Here is a 25789-nt window from a genome sequence, read left to right on the forward strand (position 1 = left end):
CCATGCCCCACCCAGGGGCCCCAGGGGGGCCCAAACCCCCCAAAATGAAGGAATCTTTAAAAATCTTCTCTAGAATCAAAAGTAATAGAGCTAAGATAATACTATGAGTGAGTACATTAATGACTGTAGTTTCAAGTTTGTTCATAGCAGATCCAGGGGTGCCCCTCTTGGGGGCAGGGGGGGGGGGGGTTGGGAAGGTCCAAATGGGGGCCTGAATTGTACATTTTCATCTTCTTCCTGAAAACCTCATGATGGATTTTTGTCAAACTTGGCAGGTAGCATCCCTAGGGGGTCAGGATCTCAATTTATCAAAATGGGCACCATGCCCCACCCAGAGGGCCCCAGGGGGCCCCAATCCCCCCAAATTAAGGAATCTTAAAAAATTTGGGCCCTTAATGTGCATTTTCATCTTCTACTTGAGAATGCCTGGTCAAATTTTAGTAGAGCTGTGAATAATTTAGATTAGTGACTGCGTGAAAGGTGAACTTGCGATACTCAGGTGAGCGCTGGACCCGCGGGTCTCTTGTTTCAAATGGGCATCATGCCCCTCCTTGGGGCCCCCAGGGGGTCAACCCCCCCCCCCCCCCCCCCAATTATGGAATCTTTAAAAAAATCATCTTCTCTAAAACCAGAAGTGATAGAGCTAAGTTATTATGATATATGATGTAAGCTAGTACAGTGATGACTGTAGTTTCAAGTTTGTTCATGGCAGATCCAGGGGCGCCCCTTTTGGGGCCTCGAGGAGGGATTGGGGAGGCCCAAATGGGGACCTTAATTGTACATTTTTATCTTCTTCTTGAAAATCCCTTGATGGATTTTCACCAAACTTGGCAGGTAGCATGCATAGGGAGATAGGAACTCAACATGATCAAAATTAAAGAATAGTTTAAAACCTTCTTCTCTAGAACCAGAAGTTGTAGAGCAAAGTTAATAAGTTGGTACATGGATGACTGCAGTTTGTGTATTTATGACAGAGAAAGGAATGCCCCTTTTGGTGCCTGAGAAGGGGGGGGGGGGGGGGGGGGGTTGGGGAGTCCAAACAGGGCATTGATTGTATGTGACCCTGCATCACAAAACCAACAAAAAGTTGCCAGATATGGATTTTTAGTTAAGGGCAGATTATGAAAAAAGCAGACTCTAAGTTTTAAAATGATATATGATTCAATTCAAATGGACTCCCAGAACCTACCTAAATACCCAGAAAGAAAGCACACACTCTCGAAAAGTGTGAACTGAGAAAAGAGGCTCTGGAGTACGTGGTCTATTCAAGCGCTTAATCTTTCACCAAGCTGTGCTAGCTGTGCGATGAAAAGGACAAGACACATGATGTCAACCACTTGAGCAACAATAATGAAGAAATTATCAGATTAAGCTGAAATTAAGCATGTTCTATTTAACTCACTCTGTCCATGATTAATGCCAACTTACAAAGCAGTAGCATTATCCTTTCAAAAGTTATCAGACTTGAAAGTAAAGAGTGTACAAAGGATTTCAAGAAATGAAAAGGGGCCTCTAATACATGCCTGATAATTCTACACTCTCCCCAAAAAAAGGGGTTGTAGAAAAACTGCTGAAAACATGTTATGACCCCAAACTAAAGAATATGTAGAAGAAAGATAGCTCTTTCAGAAAATATGAAGAACTCAAGATTGACATAGTTGACCCATTTCACCTGTTTTGAGTCCTCACATAAATTCAAGGGGTGCAACTTTTTGTTTGTTTTGTGGTGCACGGTCACATATTTTCTTCTTCTTCTTGAAAAAACCTAGGGGTATAGGATCTCAATTTGTTCAAACGGGCACCATGCTCCCTTGGGGGGCCCAGGGAGCCCAAACACCACCCTCCCATTAGAAATCTTTAAAAATCTTCTTCTCGAGAACCAGAAGTGATAGAGTTAATACCATGAGTAAGTATATTGATGACAGTAGATTCAATGTCAGTTCATGTAAGATCCATCTTCTTCTTGAGAATGCATGATCAATTTTTCATCATCATTTGATGTTTTCCGATTTTATTTTTCCAAAAGTGTAATTTACCAAATAGAATCATTTTTATTGTACCTGCACTTCATACCCTAAAAAGAAATGATGGCAAAATATATGGTATAGGATATGAGGTTTTGACAGCCTGGAAGCTTTGCTCACAGGTGACCTCCACAGAGTCAAAAGTCTACATATATTAAAACATGTTTTATATTTGTGCACAGCATTCCTTTGCATATGAGACTGTCATAATGCAAAAGTGATATACTGAATGCTGTCAAGTGATTTTTCTTTTACACTCCTTTGCATTTTCTAAATATTTAGGCTGTTCATCAGGAACATCAACTCCAGACCAGACAACTGCAACAGATTGGAGTCAGCAGGAAACCAGTAAAGAAACTACAGTGAGTGTTGCGACATCAGACAGCATCACACTTTCTGATGTGACACATTCTAGCTCAGCAACAGTAAGCTTGGATGTTACATCAACAACATCAGTATCAACCACCATGCCGGCAATGGATGCTGCTACAACAACAGATGTGAGCACAGAGACTCTAATGACCACTGAACTGTCAACAGGTGGTGAAAGAACTATAAGTGAAACTGAACTTTCTACAGAGATTGGAACAACTGATATGGGGACAAGTCAAGATTATACATCAGATAAGACGACTGAAGAGACTGTTACGGATGGAACCAAAGCAACAGAATCAACTATTGACAGTTCAACTTCACTGCTTTCAACAGAAGTCACAGAAGATATTGATAGTACTATTTCAGTCACAACCCAAGGTCCAACAGCTTTCTTATCTACCGAGGGAATGACTTCAGACTCAATATCCAGTAACATTGTCACAACTGTACAAACCACTGAAGAAAAAGTGTTCGAGACAACACAGTTTTCTACCTCAGATTATCTTTCTACAGAAGCCAGAAGTACTTTGGGTCAAAGTACCTTGGAATTGTCAACAGAACAAACAAGGGTCATGTTCTTCACAACTGATTCTACATCAGATGGAAGCACAGAGTCTGTAATGACCACTGAACTTTCAACAGGTGGTGAAAGAACAATTAGTGAAACTGAACTTTCTACAGAGATTGGAACAACTGATATGATGACAAGTCAAGATTATACATCAGATGAGACAACTGAAGTGACTGTTACAGATGGAATCAAAACAACAGAATCATCAACTATTGACAGTTCAACTTCACTGCTTTCAACAGAAGTCACAGAAGATATTGAGAGTACACTTTCAGTCACAACCCAAGGTCCAACAGCTTTCTTATCTACCGAGGGAATGACTTCAGACTCAACATCCGGTAACATTGTCACAATTGTACAAACCACTGAAGAGAAAGCTTTGGAGACAACACAGTTTTCTACCCCAGATTCCCTTTCTACAGAAGCCAGAAGTACTTTGGGTCAAATTACCGTGGAATTGTCAACAGAAGAAACAAGTGTCATGTCCTTCACAACTGATTCTACATCAGATGGAAGCACAAAGTCTGTAATGACCACTGAACTTTCAACAGGTGGTGAAAGAACTATAAGTGAAACTGAACTTTCTACACAGATTAGAACAACTGATATGATGACAAGTGAAGATTTTACATCAGATGAGACAACTGAAGTGACTGTTACAGATGAAATCAAAACAACAGAATCATCAACTATTGACAGTTCAGCTTCACTGCTTTCAACAGAAGTCACAGAAGATATTGAGAGTACAATTTCAGTCACAACCCAAGGAGCAACAACAGTCTTATCTACAGAGGGACTGACTTCAGACACTACATCCAGTAACATAGCCACAACTGTGCAAACCACTGAAGAGAAAGTGTCTTATACAACACAGTTTTCTACCACAGATTCCCTTTCTACGGCCTCCTTAAGTTCTATAGGTCAAAGTTCCATGGGATTTTCAACAGAAGAAACAACTGTCAGTCCTTTCACAACTGAGTTTACATCAGATGCAAGCACAGAGTCTGTAATAACCACTGAATTTTCAACAGGTAGTGAAAGAACTGTAAGTGAAACTGAGGTTTCTACAGAGATTGGAATGAGTGATATGACAAGTCAAGATTTTACATCAGATGGGGCAACTGAGGAGACTGTTACCGATGGAATCAAAACAACAGAATCATCAACTATTTACAGTTCAACTTCACTGCTTTCAACAGAAGTAACAGAAGATATTGATAGTACAATTTTAGCCACAACCCAAGGAGCAACATCTGTATTGTCTACAGAGAGAGTAATGACCGACTTTACATCCAGTAAAGTCAAGACTACTGTACAAACCACTGACGAGAAAGTGACTGATACAACACAGCCTTCTACCTCAGATTCTCTTTCTACAGATGTCGGTAGTACTTTAGATCAAAGTACATTTGGATTGTCAACAGAGGAAACAAGTATTAGGCCCTTCACAAGTGAGTTTACATCAGATTCCAGCACAAATTTTATAAGGACAACTGTTATGTCAACAGAGGAGGAAAGAACTGTAAGTGAAACTGAACTGACTACCGAGGTTGGATCGACTTCATTGCTTTCAACATCAGTCACAGAAGTTACTGAGAGTAAGATTTCAGCAACAACACAAGGAGCAACCCAAGTACCAACTACTGCCTTATCTACAGATGGATTCACTAGTGACTTAACATCCACTGATAACAAGACTACTGTACAAACCACTGAAGAGAGAGTGTTGGAGACAACACAGTTTTCTACCTCAGATTCCCTATCTACAGCCTCCGTAACTACTTTGGGTCAAAGTTCCATAGGACTTTCAACAGAAGAAACAACTGACAGTCCTTTCACAACTGAGTTTACATCAGATGCAAGCACAGAGTCTGTAATGACCACTGAACTTTCAACAGGTAGTGAAAGAACTGTAAGTGAAACTGAGGTTTCAACAGAGATTAGAACAAGTGATATCATGACAAGTCAAGATTTTACATCAGATACGACAAATGAAGATACTGTTACAGATGGAATCAAAACAACACAATCATCGACTATTTACAGTTCAACTTCACTGCTCTCAACAGAAGTTACAGAAGATATTGAGAGTACACTTTCAGTAACAACCCAAGGAGCAACATCTGCCTTGTCTACAGAGGGAATGACTACTGACTTCACATCCAGTTATTTTAAGACAACTGTACAAACGACTGAAGAGAAAGCATTGGAGACAACACAGTTTTCTACCTCAGAATCCCTTTCTACAGATGCCAGAAGTACTTTAGTTCAAAGTACCTTGGGAATATCAACAGAGGAAACAAGTGTCAGTCCTTTCACAACTGAGTTTACTTCAGATTCTAGTACAGACTCTGTTAGTACAACAGTTTTCTCAACAAATGGGGAAAGAACTGTAAGTGAAACTGAACTCACTACTAAGTTTGGAACAACTTCACTCCTTTCAACCAGTGTCACAGAAGATATTGAGAGTACAATTTCAGTAACAACCCAAGGAGCAACAACTGTCTTGTCTACAGATGAAATGACTTCAGACTTTACATCCAATAATATCAAAACAACTGTACAATCCACTGAAGAAAAAGTGTTGGAGACAACACAGTCTTCCACCTCAGATTCCCTTTCTACAGATGCAGAAAGTACTTTGGTTCAAAGTACCCTGGGATTGTCAACAGAGGAGACAACTGTGAGAACCTTCACAACTGAATTTACATCAGATTCCAGCACGAATTCTGTAAGGACAACTGTTATGTCAACAGAGGGGGAAAAAACTGTAAGTGAAACTGAACTGACTACTGAGGTTGGAACAACTTTACTGCCTTCAACAGGAGTCACAGAAGATATTCAAAGTACAATGTCAGCAACAACACAAAGAGCAACCAAGGAACCAACAACTGTCTTATCTACAGATGGATTCACCAGTGACTTTACATCAACTGATAGCAAGACTACTGTACAAACCACTGAAGAGAAAGCTTTGGAGACGACACTGTTTTCTACCTCAGATTCCCTTTCTACAGTTGCTGGAAGTACTTTTGTTCAAAGTACATTGGGATTGTCAACAGAGGAAACAAGTGTCGGTCCTTTCACAACTGAGTTTACCTCAGATTTCAGTACAGACTTTGGTAGTACAACAATTTTCTCAACAGATGTTGAAAGAACTGTAAGTGAAACTGAACTCACTACCAAGTTTGGAACAACTTCACTCCTTTCAACCAGTGTCACAGAAGATATTGAGAGTACAATTTCAGTAACAACCCAATTAGCAACAACTGTCTTGTCTACAGATGGAATGACTTCAGACTTTACATCCAGTAATATCAAAACAACTGTACAATCCACTGAAGAAAAAGTGTTGGAGACAACACAGTCTTCCACCTCAGATTCCCTTTCTACAGATGCTGGAAGTACTTTGGTTCAAAGTACCCTGGGATTGTCAACAGAGGAGACAAATGTGAGAACCTTCACAACTGAATTTACATCAGATTCCAGCATGAATTCTGTAAGGACAACTGTTATGTCAACAGATGGGGAAAGAACTGTAAGTGAAACTGAACTGACTACTGAGGTTGGAACAACTTTACCGCTTTCAACAGGAGTCACAGAAGGTATTGAAAGTACAATTTCAGCAACAACGCGAGAAGCAACACAAGGACCAACAACTGCCTTATCTACAGATGGATTCACCAGTGACTTTACACCCACTGATAGCAAGACTACTGTACAAACCACTGAAGAGAAAGCTTTGGAGACAACACAGTTTTCTACCTCAGATTCTCTTTCTACAGATGCCGGAAGTACTTTGGTTCAAAGTACCGTGGGATTGTCAACAGAGGAAACAAGTGTCAGTCCTTTCACAACTGAATTTACCTCAGATTTCAGTACAGACTCTGTTAGTACAACAGTTTTCTCAACAGATGGTGAAAGAACTGTAAGTGAAACCGAACTCACACCCAAGTTGGGAACAACTTCACTCCTTTCAACCAGTGTCACAGAAGATACTGAGAGTACAATTTCAGTAACAACCCAAGGAGCAACAACTGTCTTGTCTACAGATGAAGTGACTTCAGACTTTACATCCAATAATATCAAAACAACTGTACAATCCACTGCAGAGTCCACATTGGAGACAGCACAGATATCTACCTCAGATTCCCTGACGACAGATTCTAGAAGTACTTTGGGTCATGGTACTGTGGGATTTTCTACAGAGGAGACAAGTATTAGGCCCTTGACAACTGAGATTACATCAGATTCCAGCACGGATTTTATCAGGACAACTGTTATGTCAACAGATGGGGACAGAACTGTAAGTGAAACTGAACTGACTACTGAGATTGGAACGACTTTACCGCTTTCAACAGGAGTCACAGAAGGTATTGAAAGTACAATATCAGTAACAACGCGAGGAGCAACCCAAGGACCAACAACTGCCTTATCTACAGATGGATTCACCAGTGACTTTACACCCACTGATAGCAAGACTACTGTACAAACCACTGAAGAGAAAGCTTTGGAGACAACACAGTTTTCTACCTCAGATTCTCTTTCTACAGATGTTGGAAGTACTTCTGTTCAAAGTACCGTTGGATTGTCAACAGAGGAAACAAGTGTCAGTCCTTTCACAACTGAGTTAATCTCAGATTTCAGTACAGACTCTGTTAGTACAACAGTTTTCTCAACAGATGGTGAAAGAACTGTAAGTGAAACCGAACTCACACCCAAGTTGGGAACAACTTCACTCCTTTCAACCAGTGTCACAGAAGATACTGAGAGTACAATTTCAGTAACAACCCAAGGAGCAACAACTGTCTTGTCTACAGATGAAATGACTTCAGACTTTACATCCAATAATATCAAAACAACTGTACAATCCACTGAGGAAAAAGTGTTGGAGACAACACAGATATCTACCTCAGATTCCCTGACGACAGATTCTAGAAGTACTTTGGTTCATAGTACTGTGGGATTTTCAACAGAGGAGACAAGTATTAGGCCCTTGAAAACTGAGTTTACATCAGATTCCAGCATGGATTCTATCAGGACAACTGTTATGTCAACAGATGGGGACAGAACTGTAAGTGAAACTGAACTGACTACTGAGATTGGAACGACTTTACCGCTTTCAACAGGAGTCACAGAAGGTATTGAAAGTACAATGTCAGTAACAACGCGAGAAGCAACCCAAGGACCAACAACTGCCTTATCTACAGATGGATTCACCAGTGACTTTACACCCACTGATAGCAAGACTACTGTACAAACCACTGAAGAGAAAGCTTTGGAGACAACACAGTTTTCTACCTCAGATTCACTTTCTACAGATGTCGGAAGTACTTCTGTTCAAAGTACCGTGGGATTGTCAACAGAGGAAACAAGTATTAGGCCCTTCACAACTGAGTTTACATCAGATTCCAGTACAGACTCTGTGAGGACAACAGTTATATCAACAGATGGGGAAAAAACTGTAAGTGAGACTGAACTCTCTTCTGAGGTTGGAACAACTTTACTGCTTTCAACAGGAGTCACACAAGATATTGAGAGTACGATTTCAGGAACAACCCAAGGACCGACACCTGCCTTATCTACAGAGGGACTCACTACCAACTTTACATCCAGTGAAATCAAGACAACTGTACAAACAACTGAAGAGAAAGCTTTGGAGACGACACTGTTTTCTACCTCAGATTCCCTTTCTACAGATGCCGGAAGTACTTTGGTTCAAAGTACCTTTGGATTGTCAACAGAGGAAACAAGTGTCGGTCCTTTCACAACTGAGTTTACCTCAGATTTCAGTACAGACTTTAGTAGTACAACAGTTTTCTCAACAGATGGTGAAAGAACTGTAAGTGAAACTGAACTCACTACCAAGTTTGGAACAACTTCACTCCTTTCAACCAGTGTCACAGAAGATATTGAGAGTACAATTTCAGTAACAACCCAAGGAGCAACAACTGTCTTGTCTACAGATGGAATGACTTCAGACTTTACAACCAATAATATCAAAACAACTGTACAATCCACTGCAGAGTCCACATTGGAGACAACACAGATATCTACCTCAGATTCCCTGACGACAGATTCTGGAAGTACTTTGGTTCATAGTACTGTGGGATTTTCAACAGAGGAGACAAGTATTAGGCCCTTGACAACTGAGTTTACATCAGATTCCAGCACGGATTCTATAAGGACAACTGTTATGTCAACAGAAGGGGAAAGAACTGTAAGTGAAACTGAACTGACTACTGAGGTTGGAACAACTTTACCGCTTTCAACAGGAGTCACAGAAGGTATTGAAAGTACAATATCAGCAACAACGCGAGGAGCAACCCAAGGACCAACAACTGCCTTATCTACAGATGGATTCACCAGTGACTTTACACCCGCTGATAGCAAGACTACTGTACAAACCACTGAAGAGAAAGCTTTGGAGACAACACAGTTTTCTACCTCAGATTCTCTTTCTACAGTTGTCGGAAGTACTTCTGTTGAAAGTTCCGTGGGATTGTCAACAGAGGAAATAAGTATTAAGCCCTTCACAACAGAGTTTACATCAGATTCCAGTACAGACTCTGTGAGGACAACAGTTATATCAACAGATGGGGAAAAAACTGTAAGTGAGACTGAACTCTCTACTGAGGTTGGAACAACTTTACTGCTTTCAACAGGAGTCACACAAGATATTGAGAGTACGATTTCAGGAACAACCCAAGGACCGACACCTGCCTTATCTACAGATGGACTCACTACCAACTTTACATCCAGTGAAATCAAGACAACTGTACAAACAACTGAAGAGAAAGCTTTGGAGACGACACTGTTTTCTACCTCAGATTCCCTTTCTACAGATGCCGGAAGTACTTTGGTTCAAAGTACCTTTGGATTGTCAACAGAGGAAACAAGTGTCGGTCCTTTCACAACTGAGTTTACCTCAGATTTCAGTACAGACTTTAGTAGTACAACAGTTTTCTCAACAGATGGTGAAAGAACTGTAAGTGAAACTGAACTCACTACCAAGTTTGGAACAACTTCACTCCTTTCAACCAGTGTCACAGAAGATGTTGAGAGTACAATTTCAGTAACAACACAAGGAGCAACAACTGTCTTGTCTACAGATGGAATGACTTCAGACTTTACATCCAATAATATCAAAACAACTGTGCAATCCACTGCAGAGTCCACATTGGAGACAGCACAGATATCTACCTCAGATTCCCTGACGACAGATTCTGGAAGTACTTTGGTTCATAGTACTGTGGGATTTTCAACAGAGGAGACAAGTATTAGGCCCTTGACAACTGAGTTTACATCAGATTCCAGCACGGATTCTATCAGGACAACTGTTATTTCAACAGATGGGGAAAGAACTGTAAGTGAAACTGAACTGACTACTGAGGTTGGAACAACTTTACCGCTTTCAACAGGAGTCACAGAAGGTATTGAAAGTACAATGTCAGCAACAACGCGAGGAGCAACCCAAGGACCAACAACTGCCTTATCTACAGATGGATTCACCAGTGACTTTACACCCACTGATAGCAAGACTACTGTACAAACCACTGAAGAGAAAGCTTTGGAGACGACACTGTTTTCTACCTCAGATTCCCTTTCTACAGATGCCGGAAGTACTTTGGTTCAAAGTACCTTGGGATTGTCAACAGAGGAAACAAGTGTCAGTCCTTTCACAACTGAGTTTACCTCAGATTCCAGTACAGACTCTGTTAGTACAACAGTTTTCTCAACAGATGGTGAAAGAACTGTAAGTAAAACCGAACTCACTACCAAGTTTGGAACAGCTTCACTCCTTTCAACCAGTGTCACAGAGGATATTGAGAGTACAATTTCAGTAACAACACAAGGAGCAACAACTGTCTTGTCTACAGATGGAATGACTTCAGACTTTACATCCAATAATATCAAAACAACTGTACAATCCACTGAAGAAAAAGTGTTGGAGACAACACAGATATCTACCTCAGATTCCCTGACGACAGATTCTGGAAGTACTTTGGTTCATAGTACTGTGGGATTCTCAACAGAGGAGACTAGTATTGGGCCCTTGACAACTGAGTTTACATCAGATTCCAGCACGGATTCTATAAGGACAACTGTTATGTCAACAGAGGGGGAAAGAACTGTAAGTGAAACTGAACTGACTACTGAGGTTGGAACAACTTTACCGCTTTCAACAGGAGTCACAGAAGGTATTGAAAGTACAATGTCAGCAACAACGCGAGGAGCAACCCAAGGACCAACAACTGCCTTATCTACAGATGGATTCACCAGTGACTTCACACCCACTGATAGCAAGACTACTGTACAAACCACTGAAGAGAAAGCTTTGGAGACGACACTGTTTTCTACCTCAGATTCCCTTTCTACAGATTCCGGAAGTACTTTGGTTCAAAGTACCTTGGGATTGTCAACAGAGGAAACAAGTGTCAGTCCTTTCACAACTGAGTTTACCTCAGATTCCAGTACAGACTCTGTTAGTACAACAGTTTTCTCAACAGATGGTGAAAGAACTGTAAGTGAAACCGAACTCACTACCAAGTTTGGAACAACTTCACTCCTTTCAACCAGTGTCACAGAAGATGTTGAGAGTACAATTTCAGTAACAACACAAGGGGCAACAACTGTCTTGTCTACAGATGGAATGACTTCAGACTTTACATCCAATAATATCAAAACAACTGTACAATCCACTGCAGAGTCCACATTGGAGACAACACAGATATCTACCTCAGATTCCCTGACGACAGATTCTGGAAGTACTTTGGTTCATAGTACTGTGGGATTCTCAACAGAGGAGACTAGTACTGGGCCCTTGACAACTGAGTTCACATCAGATTCCAGCACGGATTCTATAAGGACAACTGTTATTTCAACAGATGGGGACAGAACTGTAAGTGAAACTGAACTGACTACTGAGGTTGGAACAACTTTACCGCTTTCAACAGGAGTCACAGAAGGTATTGAAAGTACAATGTCAGCAACAACGCGAGGAGCAACACAAGGACCAACAACTGCCTTATCTACAGATGGATTCACCAGTGACTTCACACCCACTTATAGCAAGACTACTGTACAAACCACTGAAGAGAAAGCTTTGGAGACGACACTGTTTTCTACCTCAGATTCCCTTTCTACAGATGCCGGAAGTACTTTGGTTCAAAGTACCTTGGGATTGTCAACAGAGGAAACAAGTGTCAGTCCTTTCACAACTGAGTTTACCTCAGATTCCAGTACAGACTCTGTTAGTACAACAGTTTTCTCAACAGATGGTGAAAGAACTGTAAGTGAAACCGAACTCACTACCAAGTTTGGAACAACTTCACTCCTTTCAACCAGTGTCACAGAAGATGTTGAGAGTACAATTTCAGTAACAACACAAGGGGCAACAACTGTCTTGTCTACAGATGGAATGACTTCAGACTTTACATCCAATAATATCAAAACAACTGTACAATCCACTGCAGAGTCCACATTGGAGACAACACAGATATCTACCTCAGATTCCCTGACGACAGATTCTGGAAGTACTTTGGTTCATAGTACTGTGGGATTCTCAACAGAGGAGACTAGTACTGGGCCCTTGACAACTGAGTTCACATCAGATTCCAGCACGGATTCTATAAGGACAACTGTTATTTCAACAGATGGGGACAGAACTGTAAGTGAAACTGAACTGACTACTGAGGTTGGAACAACTTTACCGCTTTCAACAGGAGTCACAGAAGGTATTGAAAGTACAATGTCAGCAACAACGCGAGGAGCAACACAAGGACCAACAACTGCCTTATCTACAGATGGATTCACCAGTGACTTCACACCCACTTATAGCAAGACTACTGTACAAACCACTGAAGAGAAAGCTTTGGAGACGACACTGTTTTCTACCTCAGATTCCCTTTCTACAGATGCCGGAAGTACTTTGGTTCAAAGTACCTTGGGATTGTCAACAGAGGAAACAAGTGTCAGTCCTTTCACAACTGAGTTTACCTCAGATTCCAGTACAGACTCTGTTAGTACAACAGTTTTCTCAACAGATGGTGAAAGAACTGTAAGTGAAACCGAACTCACTACCAAGTTTGGAACAACTTCACTCCTTTCAACCAGTGTCACAGAAGATATTGAGAGTACAATTTCAGTAACAACACAAGGAGCAACAACTGTCTTGTCTACAGATGGAATGACTTCAGACTTTACATCCAATAATATCAAAACAACTGTACAATCCACTGCAGAGTCCACATTGGAGACAACACAGATATCTACCTCAGATTCCCTGACAACAGATTCTGGAAGTACTTTGGTTCATAGTACTGTGGGATTCTCAACAGAGGAGACTAGTATTGGGCCCTTGACAACTGAGTTTACATCAGATTCCAGCACGGATTCTATAAGGACAACTGTTATGTCAACAGATGGGGAAAGAACTGTAAGTGAAACTGAACTGACTACTGAGGTTGGAACAACTTTACCGCTTTCAACAGGAGTCACAGAAGGTATTGAGAGTACAATGTCAGCAACAACGCGAGGAGCAACCCAAGGACCAACAACTGCCTTATCTACAGATGGATTCACCAGTGACTTCACACCCACTGATAGCAAGACTACTGTACAAACCACTGAAGAGAAAGCTTTGGAGACGACACTGTTTTCTACCTCAGATTCCCTTTCTACAGATGCCGGAAGTACTTTGGTTCAAAGTACCTTGGGATTGTCAACAGAGGAAACAAGTGTCAGTCCTTTCACAACTGAGTTTACCTCAGATTCCAGTACAGACTCTGTTAGAACAACAGTTTTCTCAACAGATGTTGAAAGAACTGTAAGTGAAACCGAACTCACTACCAAGTTTGGAACAACTTCACTCCTTTCAACCAGTGTCACAGAAGATATTGAGAGTACAATTTCAGTAACAACACAAGGAGCAACAACTGTCTTGTCTACAGATGGAATGACTTCAGACTTTACATCCAATAATATCAAAACAACTGTACAATCCACTGCAGAGTCCACATTGGAGACAACACAGATATCTACCTCAGATTCCCTGACGACAGATTCTGGAAGTACTTTGGTTCATAGTACTGTGGGATTCTCAACAGAGGAGACTAGTATTGGGCCCTTGACAACTGAGTTTACATCAGATTCCAGCACGGATTCTATAAGGACAACTGTTATGTCAACAGATGGGGAAAGAACTGTAAGCGAAACTGAACTGACTACTGAGGTTGGAACAACTTTACCGCTTTCAACAGGAGTCACAGAAGGTATTGAGAGTACAATGTCAGCAACAACGCGAGGAGCAACCCAAGGACCAACAACTGCCTTATCTACAGATGGATTCACCAGTGACTTCACACCCACTGATAGCAAGACTACTGTACAAACCACTGAAGAGAAAGCTTTCGAGACGACACTGCTTTCTACCTCAGATTCCCTTTCTACAGATGCCGGAAGTACTTTGGTTCAAAGTACCTTGGGATTGTCAACAGAGGAAACAAGTGTCAGTCCTTTCACAACTGAGTTTACCTCAGATTCCAGTACAGACTCTGTTAGAACAACAGTTTTCTCAACAGATGTTGAAAGAACTGTAAGTGAAACCGAACTCACTACCAAGTTTGGAACAACTTCACTCCTTTCAACCAGTGTCACAGAAGATATTGAGAGTACAATTTCAGTAACAACACAAGGAGCAACAACTGTCTTGTCTACAGATGGAATGACTTCAGACTTTACATCCAATAATATCAAAACAACTGTACAATCCACTGCAGAGTCCACATTGGAGACAACACAGATATCTACCTCAGATTCCCTGACGACAGATTCTGGAAGTACTTTGGTTCATAGTACTGTGGGATTCTCAACAGAGGAGACTAGTATTGGGCCCTTGACAACTGAGTTTACATCAGATTCCAGCACGGATTCTATAAGGACAACTGTTATGTCAACAGATGGGGAAAGAACTGTAAGTGAAACTGAACTGACTACTGAGGTTGGAACAACTTTACCGCTTTCAACAGGAGTCACAGAAGGTATTGAAAGTACAATGTCAGCAACAACGCGAGGAGCAACCCAAGGACCAACAACTGCCTTATCTACAGATGGATTCACCAGTGACTTCACACCCACTGATAGCAAGACTACTGTACAAACCACTGAAGAGAAAGCTTTGGAGACGACACTGTTTTCTACCTCAGATTCCCTTTCTACAGATGCCGGAAGTACTTTGGTTCAAAGTACCTTGGGATTGTCAACAGAGGAAACAAGTGCCAGTCCTTTCACAACTGAGTTTACCTCAGATTTCAGTACAGACTCTGTTAGTACAACAGCTTTCTCAACAGATGGTAAAAGAACTGTAAGTGAAACCGAACTCACACCCAAGTTGGGAACAACTTCACTCCTTTCAACCAGTGTCACAGAAGATATTGAGAGTACAATTTCAGTAACAACCCAAGGAGCAACAACTGTCTTGTCTACAGATGAAATGACTTCTGACTTTACATCCAGTAATATCAAAACAACTGTACAAACCACTGCAGAGTCCGTGTTGGAAACAACACAGATATCTACCTCGATAAACGATGGAAGTACTTTGGCTCAAAGTACTGTGGGATTTTCAACAGAGGAAACAAGTATTGGGCCCTTGACAACTGAGTTTACATCAGATGCCAGCACGAATTCTATTAGGACAACTGTTATGTCAACAGAGGGGGAAAGAACTGTAAGTGAAACAGAACTCACTACCAAGGTTGGAACAACTTCTCCGCTTTCAACAGGAGTCACAGAAGTTATTGAGAGTACAATTTCAACAACACAAAGAGCAACCCAAGGCTCGACAGCTGCCTTATCTACAGAAGAACTCACCTCTGACTTTACATCCAGTGATATCAAAACAACCGTACAAACGACTGAAGAGAAAGAGTTGCAGACAACACAGTTTTCTACCTCAGATTCCCTTTCTACAGATGCCGGAAGTACGTTCGTTCAAAGTACATTAGATTTGTCAACAGAGGAAACAAGTATTACGCCCTTTACAACTGAGTTTACCTCAGATTCCAGTACAGACTCTGTGAGGACAACGTTTCTGTCAACTGAAGGGGAAAGAACAAGTCAAAATGTGACATCAGATAAGACAACTGAAGAGACTGTTTCAGATGGAATCAAAACGACTATGTCAAATATTGGCAGTTCAACTTCACTGCTTTCAACAGGAGTCACAGAAGATATTAAAAGTACAATTACAGCCACAACCCAAGGTGCAACAACTGTCTTATCTACAGCGGGACTGACTACCGACTATACATCTAGGAATATCAAAACAACTGTACAAACTACTGAAGAGAAAATCTTGGAGACAACACAATTTTCTACCTCAGATTTCCTTTCTACAGATGTCGCAAGTACTTTTGTTCAAAGTACCGTGGGATTGTCAACAGAGGAAACAACTGTCAGGCCCTTCACAACTGAGTTCACCTCAGAGACAAGCACAAACTCTGTGACATTTCCTGATGTCACTACTGTTGCCACCTCAGCCAGTTTTACAATGGACATGGACAATACCACAGATGTCACTCCCATCACAAAGGAAGGATCAACTACTGAAATGCCTTCAACCCAAGGTGCCATAACATCCCCTGCTGAAACCACTGATGTTGTCACATTTGGTACAACAGTTGCCACAAAGGATGGAACAACAACTGAAATAGATACCACTCACGGTGGTTTACCATCAACTGTTGTACCCACTGATTTCACTACAGATCAAGAGTCAACATCAGTTGGCACAACAGAAGAAACAATCACTGAAATAGACACCACCCAAGATGGTTTTTCATCTACTACTGAGAGCACTGATGTTGTTACAACAATTGGCACCACTAAACTAATTACATCCCAGAGTGATTTACCATCTACTGCTGAAACCACTGATGTAGGCACAACAGTTGGCAGAACGGAAGAAACAACCACTGGAATAGACACCACCCAAGATGGTTTTTCATCAACTGCTGAAACCACTGATGTCACAACAAGTCAAAGAGTGGAAGGTTCAACTACTGAAATGATTACCACTAAAGATGGTTTAACATCCCCTGCTGAAACCACTGATATTGGCACAACAGTTCGCACAACAGAAGAAACAACCACTGAAATAGACACCACCCAAGATGGTTTTTCATCTACTGCTGAAAGCACTGTTGTCACAACAGGTCAAACAAAGGAAGGTTCAACTACTGAAATGATTACTACTAAAGTCGGTTTGACATCCCCCGCTGAAACCACTGATATTGGCACAACAGATCGCACAACGGAAGAAACAACCACCGAAATAGACACCACCGAAGATGGTTTTTCATCTACTGCTGAAACCACTGATGTTGGTACAGCAATCAGCAGCACTAAACTGACTACAACCCAAAGTGATTTAACATCTGTTGCTGAGACCACTGATGTTGGCGCAACAGTTGGCACAACAGAAGAAACAACCACTGAAATAGAAACCACCCAATCTGGTTTAACATCACCTGCTGAAACCACTGATATTGGCACAACAGTTCGCACAACAGAAGAAACAACCACTGAAATAGACACCACCCAAGATGGTTTTTCATCTACTGCTGAAAGCACTGTTGTCACAACAGATCAAACAAAGGAAGGTTCATCTATTGAAATGATTACCACTAAAAGTGGTTTAACATCCCCTGCTGAAACTACTGATATTGGCACAACAGTTGGCACAACAGAAGAAACAACCACTGCAATAGAGACTACCGAAGATATTTTACCATCAACTGCTGAAACCACTGATGTCACAACCGGTCAAACAAAGAAAGGTTCAACTACTGACATGATTACCACTAAAGGTGGTTTAACATCCCCTGCTGAAACCACTGATGTCACAACCGGTCAAACAAAGGAAGGTTCAACTTCTGACGTGATTACCACTAAAAGTGGTTTAACATCCCCTGCTGAAACTACTGATATTGGCACAACAGTTGGCACAACAGAAGAAACAACCACTGCAATAGAGACTACAGAAGATGGTTTACCATCAACTGCTGAAACCACTGATGTCACAACAGGTCAATCAAAGGAAGGTTCAACTACTGACATGATTACCACTAAAGGTGGTTTAACATCCCCTGCTGAAACAACTGATATTGGCACAACAGTTGGCACAACGGAAGAAACAACCACTGGAATAGACACCACCGAAGATGGTTTACCATCAACTGCTGAAACCACTGATGTCACTACAGGTCAAACAAAGGAAGGTTCAACTACTGAAATGATTACCACTAAAGGTGGTTTAACATCTGCAGCTGGAACCACTGATATTAGTACAACAGTTGACACAACAATTGGCACCAAAGAAGAAACCACAACCAAAATAGACACCACCCAGGCTGGTTTACCATCTACTGCTGAAACCACTAATGTAGGCACAACAGTTGGCACAATGGAAGAAACAACCACTGTAATAGACACCACCAAAGATGGTTTACCATCAACTACTGAAACCACTGATGTCACTACAGGTCAAACAAAGGAAGGTTCAACTATTGAAATGATTACCACTAAAAGTGGTTTAACATCCCCTGCTGAAACAACTGATATTGGCACAACAGTTGGCACAACAAAAGAAACAACCACTAAAATTGATACTACCCAAGCTGGTTTACCATCTACTGCTGAAACCACTGATGTCACAACAGGTCAAACGAAGGAAGGTTCAACCACTGATATAATTACCACCCAAGGGGGTTTAACATCTGCAGCTGGAACCACTGATGTTGGTACAACAGTTGGCACAACAATTGGCACAAAGAAAGAAACCACAACCAAAATAGACACCACCCAGGCTGGTTTACCATCTACTGCTGAAACCACTGATGTAGGCACAACAGTTGGCACAACTGAAGGAACCATGACCAAAATAGACACTACCCAAGATGGTGTACCATCTACTGCTGAAAGCACTGTTGTCTCAACAGGTCAAACAACAGAAGGTTCAACTACTGAAATGATTACCACTAAAGGTGATTTAACATCCCCAGCTGAAACTACTGCTGTTGGTACAACATTTAGCACCAATAAGGTGACTTCAACCCGAAGTGGTTCAACGTCTGCTGCTGAAACCACTGATGTAGGTACAACAGGTGGCACAACAGAAGGAACCTTAACCAAAATAGATACTACCCAAGCTGGTGTACCATCTACTGCTGAAAGCACTGTTGTCACAACAGGTCAAACAACGGAAGGTTCAACTACTGAAATGATTACCACTAAAGGTGGTTTAACATCCCCAGCTGAAACTACTGATGTTGGTACAACATTTGGCACAACTAAGCTGACTTCAACAGACAGTGGTTCAACGTCTGCTGCTGAAACCACTGATGTAGGCACAACAGGTGGCACAACAGAAGGAACCTCAACCAAAATAGATACTACCCTAGCTGGTGTACCTTCTACTGCTGAAACCACTGATGTCACAACAGGTCAAACAAAGGAAGGTTCAACTACTGAAATGATTAGCACTAAAGGTGGTTTAACATCCCCTGCTGAAACTACTGATGTTGGTACAACAGTTGGCACCACTAAGGTGACTACAACCCAAAGTGGTTCAACGTCTGCTGCTGAAACCACTGATGTAGGCACAACAGAAGGAACCACAACCAAAATAGATACTACCCAAGCTGATGGACCATCTACTGCTGAAACCACTGATGTCACAACAGGTCAAACAAAGGAAGGATCAACTACTGAAATGATTAGCACTAAAGGTGGTTTAACATCCCCTGCTGAAATTACTGATGTTGGTTCAACAGTTGGCACCACTAAGGTAACTACAACCCAAAGTGGTTCTACGTCTGCTGCTGAAACCACTGATGTAGGCACAACAGGTGGCACAACAGAAGGAACCTCAACCAAAATAGATACTACCCTAGCTGGTGTACCATCTACTGCTGAAACCACTGATGTCACAACAGGTCAAACAAAGGAAGGTTCAACTACTGAAATGATTAGCACTAAAGGTGGTTTAACATCCCCTGCTGAAACTACTGATGTTGGTACAACAGTTGGCACCACTAAGGTGACTACAACCCAAAGTGGTTCAACGTCTGCTGCTGAAACCACTGATGTAGGTACAACAGAAGGAACCACAACCAAAATAGATACTACCCTAGCTGGTGTACCATCTACTGCTGAAACCACTGATGTCACAACAGGTCAAACAAAGAAAGTATCAACTACTGAAATGATTACCACTAAAGGTGGTTTAACATCCCCTGCTGAAACTACTGATGTTGGTACAACAGTTGGCACCGCTAAGGTGACTACAACCCAAAGTGGTTCAACCATTGCTGCTGAAACCACTGATTTAGGCACAACAGGTGGCACCACAATAGGAACCACATCCAAAACAGACACTACCCAAGCTGGTGTACCATCTACTGCTGAAACCACTGATGTCACAACAGGTCAAACAAAGAAAGGATCAACTACTAAAGTGATTACTACCCAAGGGGGTTTAACATCTGCTGCTGGAACCACTAATGTTGGTACAACAGTTGGCACCACTAAACTGACTACAACCCAAAGTGGTTCAACGTCTGCTGTTGAAACTACTGATGTTGGCACAACAGTTGGCACAACGGAAGAAACAACCACTGAAATAGATACCACCCAAGCTGGTTTACCATCTACTGCTGAAACCAGTGATGTAACAACAGGTGGCACAACAGAAGGAACCACAACCAAAATAGACACTACCCAAGATGGTGTACAATCTACTGCTGAAACCACTGATGTCACAACAGGTCAAACGAAGGAAGGATCAACTACTGAAATGCTTACCACTACAGGTGGTTTACCATCCCCAGCTGAAACCACTGATATTGGCACAACAGTTGGCACCACTAAGCTGACTACAACCCGAAGTGGTTCAACGTCTGCTGCTGAAACTACTGATGTAGGCACAACAGGTGGCACCAAGGAAGGTACAACCTCCAAAATGACTACCACTAAAGCTGGTTTACTATCTACTGCTGAAACCACTGATGTCACAACAGGAAAAACAAAGGAAGAATCAACAACTAAAATGACTACAACCCAAGGCAGTTCAACATCTGCTGTTGAAACCACTGATGTAGGCACAACAGTGGGCACAACAAAAGGAATAACTACAGAAGTAGATTCCACCCAAGTTGGTTTAACATCAACTGCTGAAACCACTGATGTAGGCACAACAGTTAGCACAACAAAAAGAACAACAACCAAAATAGATACTACTCAAGCTGGTGTACCATCTACTGCTAAAACCACTGATGTAACAACAGGTCGAACAAAGGAAAGATCAACTTCTAAAATGACTACCACCCAGAGTGGCTCAATGTCTCCTGCTGAAACCACTGATGTTGCCACAACAGTTGAGATTACAGAGGAAACAACACCTGTGATGACCACAAGTCAGGTTGATGTAACAACTTCACCTGCATTAACCACTGATGTTGTCACAACAAATGTGGTGAAGAAAGGATCAACCTCCAAAGTGACAACCACTGAAGCTCATTCTGCTTCTCCTGAAGAAACTACTAATGTTGGCACAACAGCAATTGTGCCAAAAGAGTCAACCACCCAAATAACTACTACCCAACCTGGTTCAACTTCTGCAGCTGAAACAACAATTGTTTTCACAAGTGTTGATACAACAGAAGAATCAACTGCTAAGATGACTACCACTGTAGTTGCTTTAACTTCTGCTGCTGAAACCACTGATGTCACAACAGCTATTGTAAAAGAGGGATCAACCACCAAAATGACTACCACCCAAGCTGGTTCAACTTCTGCTGCTGAAACCACAGGTGCTGCCACAACAGATGTGATAAAGGAGCAATCAACTACCAAAATGACAACCACTGTAACTGCCTCGACTTCTGTTCCTTTAACCACTGGTGTTGTCACAACAGACAGTACGGATGAGGAATCAACCACCAAAATGACAACCACTCAGGCTGTCTCAACTTCTGCACCTGAAACCACAAATGCTCTTTCGACAGTTGGGATAAAAGACCAATCAACTACAGAAATGACTCCCACCCGAGCTGGTTCAACATCTGCTGCTGAAACCACTGTTATTGGCACGACACCTAGTACACAAAAAGGATCAACCACGCAAGTGATGACCACCAAAGCTGCTTCTACTTCTGCTGTTGAGACTACTAATGTTGTAACAACAGCTGATATGAAGGAAGAATCAACAACCAAAGTGACTACAACCATGGCGGGTTTAACTTCTGCTGCTGAAAGCACTGATATTGTCACAAAAGATGAACTGAGGGCAGGAACAACTACAAAATTGACTACAACCCAAGCTGCTTCTACTTCTGCTGTTGAGACTACTAATATTGTAACAACAGTTGATATGAAGGAAGAATTAACCACGAAAACTACTACAACAGTAGTGGGTTTAACTTCTGCTGCTGAAACCACTGATACTATCACAACAGATGGACTAAGGGCAGAAACAACTACAAAATTGACTACAACCCAAGCTGTTTCTACTTCTGCTGTTGAGACTACTAATGCTGTAACAACAGTTGATATGAAGGAAGAATCAACCACGAAAATGACTACAACTGTAGCTGGTTTAACTTCTGCTGCTGAAACCACTGATACTATCACAACAGATGGACTAAGGGCAGAAACAACTACAAAATTGACTACAACCCAAGCTGCTTCCACTTCTGCTGGTTCAACTTCTGTGGCTGAAACCACTGAAACCGTCACAACAGCTGGTATGAAGGAAGAAACGACAACCAAAATGACTACCACCCTTTTAACGTCTACTGCAGATGCAGTGACAACAGACAGGGTTGCCTCAAGTATGGAGCCAGTGACTACAGAGAGTACAACATCACAAACTACATCAACTCCTGCATTCCTAGGTAAGCTTGACTAACAATTTTTTGTCATGATTTTTGTGATTGAGGATTTGCTTTCAGTATATTATGGATCCTGAATAGATAATTTGTAGTCATGATAGTGACTTGCTGTTTGATGACCCTTCCATTTTCTATGTATGGAATATGCAGTTGATGGAATGAATGATTCTTTGTCATGTCCATAAAATTTGCTTTTATTATTCCCCTCACCAAAAGAAATAAATGTATGATATTCCATTGTTTGGAGACATTGCGTTAGTATTTAACCATCACTTGTAATTACATGAATGGTATTCAAGTTTTGCTTGTTGCCTTTATGATATTGACATCTTACTCTACTTGTCACCCAGGGGAAACTGCCCATGTCTATGGAGATCCGCACTTTCTGACCTTTGACAAAAGGTCGTATGACTTCCAAGGGAAGTGCCAGTACCTCTTCACCTCAGATTGTCTAGCAAGTACGCCGCGATTCCAAGTGGTCATTGACAATAGCGAATCACCAAATGCCCCACAGTATGCCCAGGTTGCAGGACTGCAGATGACCGTTGATGGTGTGGTGAGGAAAAAAAAAAACAAACAAACTTATCAATCACTTTTTGTGAAGCTATGCTTTCCATTCTTAAGACCTTTTACTGTTGAAGAAAGAAAATGTATGTGAATAGTGCAAGTGTCAATCACAATGATTTATTTGGGTATCAGCTTTCAAATAAGCACTGAAAACTGGTCAAGCCAGTAGGCCCTACTGCAGGTTGCAAAGCTACCCTGTCATTATAACTTTGCGGAGAAGAGGAAAAGAAAAATCAGCAAAGCTTCATACAATCCATCTTGAAATGAAAAAAAAAAAAATCATGAGATAGATATTAAAACATTCCAGGAAATTTTCACCACCTTTTTCTCATTCAGAGAGCAGCATTGTAAAAACATGTTTATGTCAATGATATAAGATGACTTTAATCATGCCTTTTAATATTTAAAGAATATTCCTTGTTATGCAACAAGTGCAGTATCATAGGACATCCATTTGTTTTTATTTTGCTCTATCTGATGGTGGACTTACTTTTATGAAATGTTTCAAAATGGCACTTACTCTGTTTTTGCAATCAAACTCTTCAAATCTAATCATTCCTGTATTCCATTTATTGCGAAAGGTCATATCTCTCCAAGGAGCTTCTGTGCTGATAGATGACATCAGTGTGGTTCTTCCAGCTCAACCGGTTGCTGGTGTCACCGTTAGAAGTGTTGGCGGCCTCATAGTAAGTCCGCTTTTGGACACATGTTCTCCGAATTTCTAGAGCAACCTTTCTGGCGCTAGCTCATTTTTGTTGTTGTTGTTGTTGTTGTTGTTGACGATTTGTACTTAACTGCCAAGCATTGTAGGGAAATCAATCTTGACTCATTTGCTCCTGTGTGAAATGATAATGTTAGATCTTGCCAGGATTGAGAATAGGCCACTGTATATAGGATGAAAATTGACATTACTTGACAATGAATATTTGGCAGGCTGGACAGGAAAAACTACTTATTTTGCTGTTTGCTTTCATTGTAGTCACAACTTCTTGAGAAGATTACTGGATATTATGTAATAGAAATGCAACCAGACCGAATGATTGATAAACTTTGCAATCTTATCTGTTGCCATGTCTAATTTGTTGCTCGAGATCTTTTGGTCCCCAGATACTAGAGAGATTGAAAAAGAAAAACAAAACCCTCTTACGAGTGTGGTGTTATTAATGTACTTAATTATCTTTACAGGCAATAGTAACAGACTTTGGCGTACAGCTGCAGTGGGGAGTTACATCGTCTCTGACTATGGTGTTAAATTCCACCTTCTCGGAGCTCATGTGTGGCTTGGTGGGAGACTATGATGGCGATCCGAATGATGATACGCGTTCATCAACGGGAGTTGTGGTGAGAATCGATGGATTAATGAGCACTTTATTCCAGTCTTGTGACTTGTAGAAAGCTTGTACTGTGTAATGAGTCGGTTTGTTTAGCATCTTGTAGATAACAATGAACACTAAGATCACTTGGGGTGGGGGTGGGGGGGATGCAGCCAGGGTCACTCACTCACTCACTCCATAAATTTCTGCATAATGTATGAGATGTTATGCACTGGACACTGAACCAGCTGAGTGATTATTTAAGTAGAGGCATGCGGTAAGATGGCAATGCTGGTATAGCAGTGAAATACGCCCCCAGAGTTGTGAGCCCACCCAGGGCCAACATTCCTAAAATTTTACGAATATGCGAATGGGTTTTCAGGAGAAGTTGCCCCCCATCAGATTGAGTTGGCCGGGAATGAGTGCCTTCTTTCGTGCTGAGCCCCTCCCCCAAAATGTGAAGTGCTATTTATATTTGATATGAGATCAGTGGTTGCTGTGTTGGTATATCCTCCATCTATCTTTACTGAACATCTCCGGTTTGTACTGCTTGCCTCGCAGTCATGGTTTAAATATATAACAAATATATTTTTATATATACATGTAAAGGCACATATTATATACTATATAGTACATACATCTATACTTATTAATATTTTGTTTTGCCCTCTGTGTGCAATGCAGGCCTCTGTCATGCAATTTACTACCAGCTATGTTGAGAATCCAGCCTCTTGTCCACCTTACATCATGCCGTCAGACACACCATGTGCTGCGCTTAACGCATCGGACGCTTCAGCAGCCACTGCAATGTGCGACATCCTCGTAAACAGTTCTGGTGAGTTGCCATTATGGGCTCATTCCTCCATTGCATGATATGGTGCCCCTGCTGGAATTGAGGGCAAATTTAGAAGCACCTTTTCATAACTTTTGTCATTTTTGAATGACTTCCTCTCAGTGTACAGCTGTGTTTCTCAACTTTATATCATA

General features: G+C 41.4%; 2 protein-coding genes across 2 annotated transcripts in view; both read left to right on the plus strand.

The window, feature by feature from the left end:
• The first annotated feature begins 3580 nt into the window (after nt 1-3580).
• On the plus strand, nt 3581-5657 carry LOC139714300 (uncharacterized). Its single transcript, XM_071626015.1, has 3 exons — nt 3581-4064; nt 4740-4882; nt 5598-5657. The coding sequence occupies exons 1-3, from the start codon at nt 3581-3583 to the stop codon at nt 5655-5657; spliced, it is 687 nt and encodes a 228-aa protein (XP_071482116.1).
• A 17144-nt stretch (nt 5658-22801) lies between these two features.
• Nucleotides 22802-25789, plus strand: part of LOC139714301 (uncharacterized) — a 66524-nt gene continuing 63536 nt past the window's right edge. Inside the window, exons 1-5 of the mRNA XM_071626016.1 lie at nt 22802-22925; nt 23273-23478; nt 24071-24175; nt 24675-24830; nt 25487-25637. Coding sequence (XP_071482117.1) covers nt 22802-22925; nt 23273-23478; nt 24071-24175; nt 24675-24830; nt 25487-25637 — 742 coding nt within the window. The remainder of the gene's footprint in view (nt 22926-23272; nt 23479-24070; nt 24176-24674; nt 24831-25486; nt 25638-25789) is intronic.

Source organism: Diadema antillarum, unplaced genomic scaffold, assembly GCF_040938485.1.
Source record: "Diadema antillarum isolate AM-2024a unplaced genomic scaffold, OU_Dant_1.0 seq00002227_RagTag, whole genome shotgun sequence".
Taxonomy (NCBI): Eukaryota; Metazoa; Echinodermata; class Echinoidea; order Diadematoida; family Diadematidae; genus Diadema; species Diadema antillarum.

Excerpts from the sequence above, each read along its gene's own strand:
- LOC139714300 (XM_071626015.1), top strand. The coding sequence starts at position 3,581 with ATGACAAGTGAAGATTTTACATCAGATGAGACAACTGAAGTGACTGTT. Across the intron at positions 4,065-4,739 it reads TGGAATGAGTGATATGACAA|CCTCCGTAACTACTTTGGGT; the intron begins GTCAAGATTTTA and ends CCCTATCTACAG. Across the intron at positions 4,883-5,597 it reads CAACAGGTAGTGAAAGAACT|ATGCAGAAAGTACTTTGGTT; the intron begins GTAAGTGAAACT and ends CCCTTTCTACAG.